This window comes from Zonotrichia leucophrys, chromosome 15, assembly GCF_028769735.1.
Source record: "Zonotrichia leucophrys gambelii isolate GWCS_2022_RI chromosome 15, RI_Zleu_2.0, whole genome shotgun sequence".
NCBI classification, from domain to species: Eukaryota; Metazoa; Chordata; class Aves; order Passeriformes; family Passerellidae; genus Zonotrichia; species Zonotrichia leucophrys.
The window spans coordinates 7,002,384-7,013,306 of NC_088185.1; the positions used below are offsets into that span (position 1 = coordinate 7,002,384).

Here is a 10,923-nt window from a genome sequence, read left to right on the forward strand (position 1 = left end):
GTGGAAAAAGATAAAAAAATGGAAATGCTCAGGAAAGGGGAAAAAACCCACTGCCACACAAAAGAAATTAATCGTATGCATGTGGCTTGCTTTGATTTCACAACAAAGATAGATTTTACTAACACTGCTCAGCATGAAAAACAACACCAATCCCATTCAAATTCATCTGAGTATTTTTGAATGGACAGGACTTCAGACTCTGCCTGACAACAGTTGCTCAATTATGTGTTACTTTTATTACACACAAGACTTGGCAGCAGCAGAGAACGTATGTCTGGGACAATCCTCGAAAAATTTACTAGCACTTCAAGATACACAGGCCAAGTTACAATATGGAGAGATCCTTAAAATACTTCATTTTGCATGTAATTATTCACTGATAACAGAGGGAGCAGAGTGAAGTTTCAGATTCAGTAATAGATTAGAGGCAATCGCTTCTTCTGTACAAATTGTAAAACGAACATCTCAGTTGATGTCCTGCTGCCAAAAGGATGTTTCAACAACAACTGTGTTACCAGGAAAGTCTTACATCACTATTGCAGCTCTACACTGGAAGTATCATATGAAAATAAATATACAGCTTCCAAAACAACCTTAGCATACATCCATTCCTCAAGGAGCCACAAAAATAAATGCTGGCATAAAGGCCCCTTTTTTTTTACCATTTAATATTCAACACTCCAGTGTCAACCAAGTTCATCACAAAAGCCAACTTCTGTCCTGTGTTTGCCTGTGAGCACCAAACTACATCAAATGCACTGAAAACAAGCAAGGAAGAAATCAACGCACATTAAATCAAGAGCAAAACTCAGTGTCAAAATCTGTTCCGATGTAAGAAACTGTTAGACAAAACAACATTTACGTTTTATTCTGAAATCCTACATTGAGATTGCCATACCAGTGACAAGCATTTTGAAACATCGAGAATCATATCACAGCCAAACCACAAAAGATAATGACACAGACACATACTCCCACTCTTATAGAGCCTTCTGCTTCCAACAGCTTCACTAAGCTCGGTTAAAAAATAGCAACGGCAAAACAAGGAAAACAGAGTTCCAAAATAAGTGAAACAATAAATCTTAATATGCAATAGCCATGTTTTCACCTTCCCGAAGGCAGCTTAGCCAAAGCTCCTTTCAGAGCACAGTGTTGTAGCATCTCTGGAAACACGGACACCTCTGCAGGGAGGGTGCCGCTGCCCCCGCACAGGAAGGGTTAGCGAGCTACAGAACTCGAGTGGATGGAGAGGGAAACAGCCGAAGCACTACAGCACTCACATACTAATATAACTACAGAGAGCTGCAAGCCGGCAGCCACGGCTCCATTCCGCATTTAAGGGAGAAGGGAATGAGAGAAGAAGAAACAGAGAGGGGAAAAGTTTCCTCGTCTTTCCTCCAAGCGAATGTAAATTTGTTCATTAGGTCCTCAAGCTTTCAGGAACAGTTACATAAAAATATGTAAAATCGGTAATGCTTAGAATAGGATTCCTTCCACTTCAAAAGGCTGTGGCGGATAAACCCTGAGACACGCGAGAGATTGGCGGAGAGGCCAGCTCCAGCTCTCCCTCCCGGAGCACAGAGGCTCGGCCAGCGGATCCACGCCTGCCGGCAGCGGGGCGGCTGGGGCTGCATTCCCCTCCCGTACAGCAGCGCTGCCACACGGGCACAGGGGCTGCGGGGCTCGGGCAGCTCTGATGCACACAGCCGGCAGCTGCGGGAGACTGACGGGCTTTTACTTGCCATGAAATGGTGGATCTGACTATCAGGCACATTTTATGATAGGGAGAGATCGTGAGCCTCTGCAAAGCAAAGCCGGGCAGGGATAGCAGGAGGCAGGAGGGAGCAGGACCAGCAGCGGCAGGGCCTGGAGGACTGTCAAGCCCAGCCGCCTCCCCCCGCCGGGCCGGGCGGCCCCAGCCCGGGCCCCCCCTCCGTCAGAGCGGTACTTACGTGAAAACAAAAAATAAAGTAGTCGAACCCACTAATAAGGCAGCTGCTGTGGAGACCGGGATGTATTTCGTAGGTTTAAACCTCTTTCCAGTGCTGCTGGGCATCCTGTAGTTTACACATCACTATGTAAATCCAACCCGAGAGGAGGGAGCCGGGAGGATGCGGGTCCCTCCGGCGCGGGCAGAGCGGGACCCGGGCGGCTGGGAGGGACGGGAGAGGGACGGGAGCAGCTGACCTCCAGCACAGGAAATCCCACCCACACCGCCCAGCCCACTCGGCTGATGTCAACCAGCCCCTTAAGGTAGCGCTGCGGGGAGACGGGAGCGGGGCGCGCAGCCAGCACAGCCCCGCCGAAGGGCGGCCGAGCCGCGGCTGCTGGGGCTGCCTGCAGCGGGGCACCCCCTGCGGACGGGGGGGGCCCAGTTCTATTCTTTCTACAAGACAACCCCCTCCCCCCCGCCAAGAAAAATGGCAATGCAGTGAGCTCCACAGGGCGCTGTGTGGGACGCCGAAGCTGCTGTAGCAGCTCCCAGAACAGGGGCTCTAGAGGGGGCTGCGGACGCGGCACCGCCGCAGGAGCCGCGGAGCGCTGCGGGGTCCGCGCAGGGAGCGGCGCCGAGCGGGGCCCTGCAGGACAGGGCCAGCTGCGAGCCAATCCTGCCGTGCTCGTTCGGGAATAAGCCCTACTTTTCATTCTGCTACACCCAGAGCCACAGCATTAAGGAAACTGCTGCACTCTGCCAAATTTAGCTGATTCCAAGATCCATAACTGAGTGCAAACATAACTGAAATTACACTATACTCTGCTCTTTTAAATCTATCCATTAGCATCAGGAGGCACACAGAAGAGGTAATTTAAGGTAACAACAGAAAGTTCACCGAATCAGCTTTCCCAAGAGCAGTGAGAATGGCTCCTCTGCTCACACTCGGGGGCACCACCCAGCAGCTCGCCGGTCTGGAGGAAACCCTCCGATGGGAAGAAGGGTTCAAGGCCACTTGGAAGTTTAGAAATCAAGACCAGGAGCTGCATACATCCTGCTCCCTCCCTCCTGCTTTCTTTCTCAGCTAATCCCTTTTCTGCAGCTGCCAACATGCAGATAAAGTAACCCCTGCCTAACACAAAAGCCACATTTGCAGCATCTGCTGGGTGTTGTTAAAAGCAAGCTTGCCCTACACTGCAGTGATGTTCAGAAAGGACATTTATAATTTCTCATTTTAAGAGACTTGATTAGTTCCACAGTCTTAGAAGTCTTAAGAACAGAACAAGTAAAACCCGACCAAAAATCTGTAAGGGTCCTCAACTTTGCAGTTTACAAAAAAATACCCCCACAACCACAAACCAAACAAAACCCCAAATTTTTAGCATCAGCTTTAACAAAAAGCAAAGCCAGCAAGTTCCAGCCTGAGGATATATGGCTATGTGAAATCTCAGCTTTTGCTAACAACTGCCCTGCTTCAAAAAAAAAAAAAAAAAGGAAAAAAAAGTCAAATCCAAAAGGGACTAAAGCCAGAAGGCAACTCAAAATCATCTCCAGACTTAGCTTTTTAAGGAACAGGAAAGAAAACATCTACCTAAAGTTATTTTTGCATGGGGGACTGAATGTTTCCTATGCTTCACTACTCCTTGTCATGCCAGCTTATTGGAATTAATTATTCTCAAACCCCCTGTAACTAATCAAAGGTCAACAATTTTATGCAGAAGCAGGCTGTGCACATGAAGCTGAAAGGCTTCAGGTGCAGCTACATGAGCATGCTAAATCAGATCAAAGGCACAGCTGGGAAGCAAATCTCCCCATCATCTCCACTTACCAGGTCTGATGTGTATTGCTGAGTGGTCTCCAGGGAATCAAGTGGGTCTCTTTTCCACAAAAGTGGGCTGGAAGATCCATTTCAGGAGCACACCTAAGGCTCTGGGCCACGAGTTAGTTTAGCACCACTTACTTGACAAAAGCAGAGACTTCATTCCTTACGTCCCTTACAGCAAAGACTTCATCCCTTACATCATCTTCCTCCTTCCCACTCAAGCAACAGTCTGGGTAAAGAATTTAAGTTGCAAACAGAACTCTGAATAATTAATCTAGAAAATGTTATCCTAAGCAGCATTATAGACTGTTTATGAAGTTGGATGAATGTCCTCTAATGGACAGCATGAGATTTACTCAAATGCATTTCTTAGGTCTTGAAAAAGAGTAAAAAAAGTTCTCTCCCAAGTGACAGTCATATCTGCATTTTTAGCATGGACCTGCAAGTTACCTTTCTAGGTGAGCCACAAAAGCATCCTGTCAAGTTTCTAGCACAAGCTGGGAAGCAATAGGCACAAGTTCATTTTAAGATACATATCTGGAGTCTGATGATTTATTTAAATTTCATTCTTTTTAAAGAAGAAGCCTTTCTGGGACAGTAACATTCCCTCATGTGAATTGTGGAGTTATTCTTAAGGAGACTATGCCTCCTCTGCACCTCATTATTTTCAATTGTATTTTCCCCTAAGGACTCTTTCCTCTCTAGAAAGTCTGCTGCTCAAAGACAGCTTTGCAAGAGGGGAGGATTCAGCACTTCTGCTCATTTCACTCCTCAGAAAGGCTTTCCCTTTATCACTCTGACACGCTGATGCTGATCCAATCTTGCTGTATCAGCCCCCATTTGTTGGGCCAATCTTTCAAGCCACTCCTGTTCTGAAAGGAGGCTCTCAGCAGCAAGCAACTTTGGCTTTTTTTAATATCCCAATCACATAACACTTCTCTAGAGGGAGACTGAAGATAACTGAGTTATCAGGACATAAAGAATTGTACCTTTCATAGCAACAAGAGGTGCATCTCCAATCTGAACAGATCTTGAAGGTTGGGGCTGCACAATCATCCTGTGGATCATGACACCTGTGCTGTGCAGTCATGCAGACCCAGCATTTCCAAAAGGGGGCTGAGACATGCCACGGTACAAGGCTACAGGGTTATGCTGAATTGGGCTTTGGGATTACTTTTTTCTGGTGCACATTGTAGATTACCTATCACAGAGCAGTAATTTTCTGTAATTTTGTGTCCAAGAGTTCCCACAGCTCACCCCATTTCCTTCCCACTACCACTCCAGTTCCCAAGAACGCTCTGTTTTCAAGGCAGCACAAAGCACTGCTGAGCAACACTCAATCCTGTTATTACAAGCCAAGTGTATTTAAAGCAGTCAGATGACTTTACCTGTCAAACACTAAGGATGTCTGAGGAGGACTTGACTAAGGCAGAACAGGCATGGCTCACAATTGCTCTCCTGGAACACCTTTATTTCAAGGACTGCAGTTTCTGGATCCACACTACCTTACTGGCGTGCCAGAAGATTTTGGCAGCACAGAGGTAAACAGCAATGGCAGCATGAGTTAGGGAAAGATTTAATGACAAAGAACAAACACAGCTACAAAGAACAATCTAAAAATAATCTGGCAGAGCATGGCTAGTAATTGCATGTCTTCTTGCAAGATTTTACTCTGAGGTTTTACCCCAAAGGAGGAAGGGCCAACCACAGAAGCTGTGTTGGAGCCACATGGGAGGGTACCCCTCTCAGATGAAAGGAAACTTGCAACAGAGCAAGAATCAAGCAAGCCTGAAAGCCATGCAATTTTCATATCAAGTCACAGCACTAATTTTAGCTGGAAATCTTAGCTTCATGATTAAGAAAATTATTTTATTTTGCACACTTGAAAATACTGAATATCCCTGGAATATTTTACTGGTCACTTGCAAGTTAGCTCCTAGCTTGAATTTGCTGTTGCCATTTAACAGTGACCACAATAAATAATTCTACTTTTCTCACTGCATTTTCTTACTACAACTACAAATGTTGTTGCCAGCCCATGTTGTACTGATGACCTGCAAACTGCTCAGGGTCATTTGGAGAACCCTCAAGGATCACAAATTCGTTGTTTAATAAAAGCTGTTTATCCCCTCAAATTTACAGTGTTCAGACCAGAGAAACCTGCATCATCTTGTGCTGCACGGTGCTGCCAAAAGTCCAAGCAAGGGCCAGACAGTTCTGGGTACAAGCCAGGCCTAGTAAGTTACCCACTGGAACTTTAATATGACAACTTAAATGTAATTGTTCATTTTTACCAGATAAATCAAGAAATTATTGCCTAATAATGACTTCTCAGTAACCTTAACAGATTTATGACAAAATTTTCTAGATTATTCCAATAGATACTTTTTGTGGGATGGCATTTGCTCAGAATAGATCTGATATATTTCCCAACAGCAGTGATGGGTTGCATCAAGTAAGTTGCATTTACTATGAGACTTTAGTACCTCTGCATATTGATTCCTGAATGATCCCCCACAAAAAACTACTTACATCAGAATGAGGTAGGCATCCAAGCAGTTTTAAAGATTCACTAACCATCCTCTTTAAAACCATTAGTAAAGTGCAATTCTCCTCTTCTAAATGAAATATCACTGTAAATGATGCTACTGAAACTCTGCAAGCCAACAGTGTTCATAAACCAACAAACAAGATGCACTGATAAGCCCTATTTATATGAAGCAATGTAATTTTAATTATACCTGTTAGAATAGTCTTGAGAAATATCCTCCAAGCACACAAAATATTCAGTTATTTTCATGTCCAATCCATCTTTGTTGATGCTTACAATAGCCATAATTGCTTTTATGGGAAAAAAGCATTAGAAAATGATGAAATTTAAACTACTTGAAATGAGGCCAGCCAGCACATGAATAGGCAAGAGCTCATGACACTGTTAGCTTCTCTCTTAGGTTGTAAGTAAATTACACCTCTTGATGAACAGTTCATATCTACAATACAATGAATCAGCTGATGTAAATTTGTACAGTCAAGACTGACAAACAATGAGCTGGACTTTCCCAGTTTGAAAGTTGGAAACATGTTTAAGACTGTAAAGTTGATGAAATATTTGTGGTAGTCAGACACCTTCCACAAAATAAAAGAAATTTGCTGTATGCAACATCTAATCCAGATTTGTGCTAGTACCTTCTTTGTACTTAAAACGTTATATTGCTGTAACAGAAAACACACCCCACAAACATTACCTGCACCATTAATAACTAAAAAAAAAGGTGCATTTCTACAAATGTAATTGATTTATGGATCTGATGTAGGTTGCATTTTCACTAGACTACAGCTAACTAGTTTGACAAGTCTTAAAAACATGAACAGGTCTTAAGTCAGTGGTTGGTGTCTAATGTGACTTAAGTGGACAAAGATATTGTGTACCTTAATCTGCATATCATAAAAATATAGTGGTCACAAAATCTGATGCATAGCTGTAGATACTACTCAGCTCTTATATATTAGGAAGATTTTTGCTCCTGTGCTTGTCAGTTTTCACAACTTCAGTATTTATTTCCTTATTTTTACTTGCACAAGCTGCTTACTTGTGAAGCACCTTGTTTTAACACAAACTAGAGTCTGAGAAATCACTTACATGTGGAATCCACTCTACAGCTCATTACTTCAAGCTTTTCTTCCTCAAGCAAAATAATTCTGATCTGTTGCAGTTTAATTTTCCTTAGCTCCTTACTCTGAAAATGATACATTGTCAAAGATTTAAAGTTGGTAAAAAACTGGTAATTCCTTTTCTATTTTAAAGAGTAATTCTAGCTAAATTTAATTAGGAAAACCTTTAAAGTAGACCCTGAATAAACAATCATAAAATAAAACAAAATCCTTTATACACAGCTCACTTCACTGAACTAGTGCAAGTTTACACATGACCTCAGCAATGTAAAAACACTGAAATTAGTTTGGCTAATCAAAATTAAAACACTGGATTGCCATGGATACCTCAGAAAATACGGCTTGCTAGAAACAATGTGGAGCAGCCAGGACAGATGGGTGTCCTGGGAACAGGAGAGCATAAATAAAGACAGCACTGGGAAGTTCACTGGAGAGGTTTGAGGTTGTTTAAATAATCATCCACTCTTTAAGGACTCGTCACTGAAAGCCAATGGCAATTTGTACAGATCAAAGCCCAGCAGGGCAGTTTGGAATGTAATCTCCACCACTGTCTCCATTTCCACATAAATAGGTGCAATTTAATATTACTAAGGAGTCAAGCTGAGTTTTCTGACTCTGATTTGGAGTCTTTTCTTTAGAGAAAGGTTTCCAGTAACATTCAAGTTTTTCACTGAGCTCTGTGAAGGAATGCACTGAGATGGAGCAGCTCAAGGCCCAGCACTGCAGAGGGACATCAGAGCTCAGCACAACTCTGTGAGCCACACACAGCATCCACCAGAGGACAACACTCAAACTGGTAACAATAGCAGCAACAAAACCCACAGAACTGCTCAGACTCATTATTTCCCTTTACATACAGGTACTCCTTGAGCATACTGCATCAAAATAAAGAATTTACAACATTCTCCTATCTGCATAGTGGTGAGAATAATTTTAATTCTACCTTATTATACCGGGGCGGGGGGGAAGATCAATATTTAGTGTTGAAAACACAACAAATTGGGAGTGTTTGCAATCTGTGAATAAGACATTTAGAAAACTTATTCCTGGAGAAAACCCCTCCTCCAACAGATTAGTGTAGTTATCAAAATAATTAACATGAGATCTAGAGGGAACTAGTTTGAATTATTTTCTGTAAGTAGACTTCTTTAAGACCTGAACTTGCTGTCAAATAAATATTATTTTGATGCTTGTCAAAATGTAACTATTTTAAAGTTGAATTTATCACTCAGGAGTCCTCAGACATTCATCCATTCAGCACATACACACAAAACCATTTGTACCACCAAAGACTGGATCAGTAAGCCTGGCTATATAGCATCTTTCTAAACCTGAAGCAAGCAGAAAATTTGTATGAATTGCATACTTCAGCACCCAACAATGCTTTATTAGCACTGTTGTATTTTCCTTCTTTATAAAAAATGAATGACTTTTAAAAAATCTTCACTTGGCAGTCTACCTATAGGCAAATTAAATCATTAGAATGACTAGCCCAAACAACAAGCCTTATTTCACTGAGAACTTTAAAAATACTTACTGCTTTTTAATGTGTAGAACAGCTAAAGTGACCAGAACATGGAATGACCATCCTTTAGTTTAGAGGACTAAAACATTCTTCAGCCAAATGTTACCAGAGAAATTATTTTACTGAGTGCTCTCTCTTAACTTTGCTCTCTGAGACTGAAGACTTGCAAGCATTGTTGCAATGCAGGAACTGTAAACACAGATCAGTTAAACCTTAACAAGAATGGAAAGGTCTTGAAGTCATTCAAGCATGCTGAAGTAAGAGGGGAAGAAGAAAGGGTAATGACATTAAGCAGGAGTCAGCAATAACTAATATTAAGACAAATTAAACCATTCAGGTGCTGCCCCCTCCCTTTTGTGCAATGTTTGACAGTGAAATGCAACTCACCCATTTTGCTGCCTTCATCACTTTACCCCTGCAGACTAAAAATGCATTCCCAGTAAGAGTTCTCAAAATAAAAAGCAAATCCTTTAAATGAAAATTTAAGTTTATTTTGAAATTTTTAAGTCATTTCTATCAATTTAGACACAGTTTGACATTATCAGATCATTTACAGTGATTCATGGATAAAAGATTTGGCTTTTACATTCAAATGTTAAATACTTCAAAATAGCTTTGTCTTGTTACTTCCAAACCAGAAACACTAAAGAGCATTTTATTTTGCCTTTCAACCATCTCTGTTAATTAACAGACTTTTGATATCTGCTGTAGTTTAAGGGGAACGTGCAAAACACCAAAGGAATTATTTTGTTTGAATGAAGTGAGTACCTTAATTACAGTTCCAGATTTTAGACTCATTCACTGTAGCATCAAAAGGCAGTGCTAAGAAAGACATGATTTATTTTTAAAAAATATATTTTCCTTAGGTAGACTGCAGAACCTGACTGAGTTATAAGCCTCTTCATGAAGACAAAAAGGTCTTGCTATCCCATGTTAACATCATTCAGTCTTACAGTTTAGCAAGTTTTGTACAGTTTTCATAATTATTTTGGAAACTGTTTAAAATTTCATCTCTATTCCTAACACAATCCTTGTATTAGTGTTAAACAACAAAATTCACTTTATCTACCAGACTTAATTGTGTTGATTTTATTGCTTACTATAGTTTATTTTCTTACTGTCTAGCACTAATTTGAAATTGGATAAACAAAAAACATTTGCAGGGAAGAGATTTGACCAATTTGCCTGTTCTGGCAAGGAGGGTGTCCCTCAAAGCATGTGCACCATAATTAACTGTTCCAAAGTGAATTCCAGCCCGCTGCTCTCCAAGGACAGCCTCCCTAGCAAACATCTGAGAAGTTCAAAACTCCTCCAGTTTGTAAAAACACAAGCTCCAAAGCCCTGGGAAAAAAGCTTATACATTTTAGACCTGTACATTCTTGAGACTACAACAATATGCTGGCAAGGGGAATCTCTCAGGAAGGTGCTCAAACAGCTCAGATTCCTTTGCACAGCCCTCAGCACAACAGGCTGCTGCAGCTGCCTTCAGTCAGCAAGCAGCACCATGGAAGATCTGGGACAACAGCAGGAGCTTTCTGCTAAAATCAAAATTTGGGGCGGGGGGGGGAAGCACAGATTTCATTTTGTGAGAACAAAATGCTTCTCAAATCTGGCCCAAGAAATTTTGTCCCCCACCTTGATTTTCACCATGGATCTTTCACCATCACCTTTATTTTCTGATGGATCAGCAGCAGCAGCGTGCCAGGAATGCTCTTATTGCCTGATTCCAGAAGGCTGCTGCATTTCAAGAAGCACAGGCACATTCCCTGCTCAGTACACACAGCAGCAGGTGTGAAAGGTCTGTTAGATTACAATTTAGAAGTCATAAGAAACACAAATGCAATCCTAATCTTCCCTGCTGACAAAGTCTATTCACCTACTTAATCCACAGGAATGATGATATGTAGCTCATTTAAACAAGTGTATTCATAAGCCTTTACAGTATACAGAAAACTCAGTTCTGTCCCCTGA

General features: G+C 41.8%; 1 protein-coding gene across 2 annotated transcripts in view; it reads right to left on the bottom strand.

Moving 5' to 3' along the window:
• Positions 1 to 2,157, bottom strand: part of ZDHHC8 (zinc finger DHHC-type palmitoyltransferase 8) — a 110,132-nt gene extending 107,975 nt beyond the window's left edge. For both annotated transcript variants that reach the window (XR_010442142.1, XM_064726821.1), the window contains exon 1: positions 1,953 to 2,157. Coding sequence is in view for 1 of the 2 variants with exons in the window: in XM_064726821.1 (XP_064582891.1) it covers positions 1,953 to 2,056 (104 nt within the window). In the remaining variant the exon portion in view is untranslated. The remainder of the gene's footprint in view (positions 1 to 1,952) is intronic.
• Between the last annotated feature and the right edge of the window lie 8,766 nt (positions 2,158 to 10,923).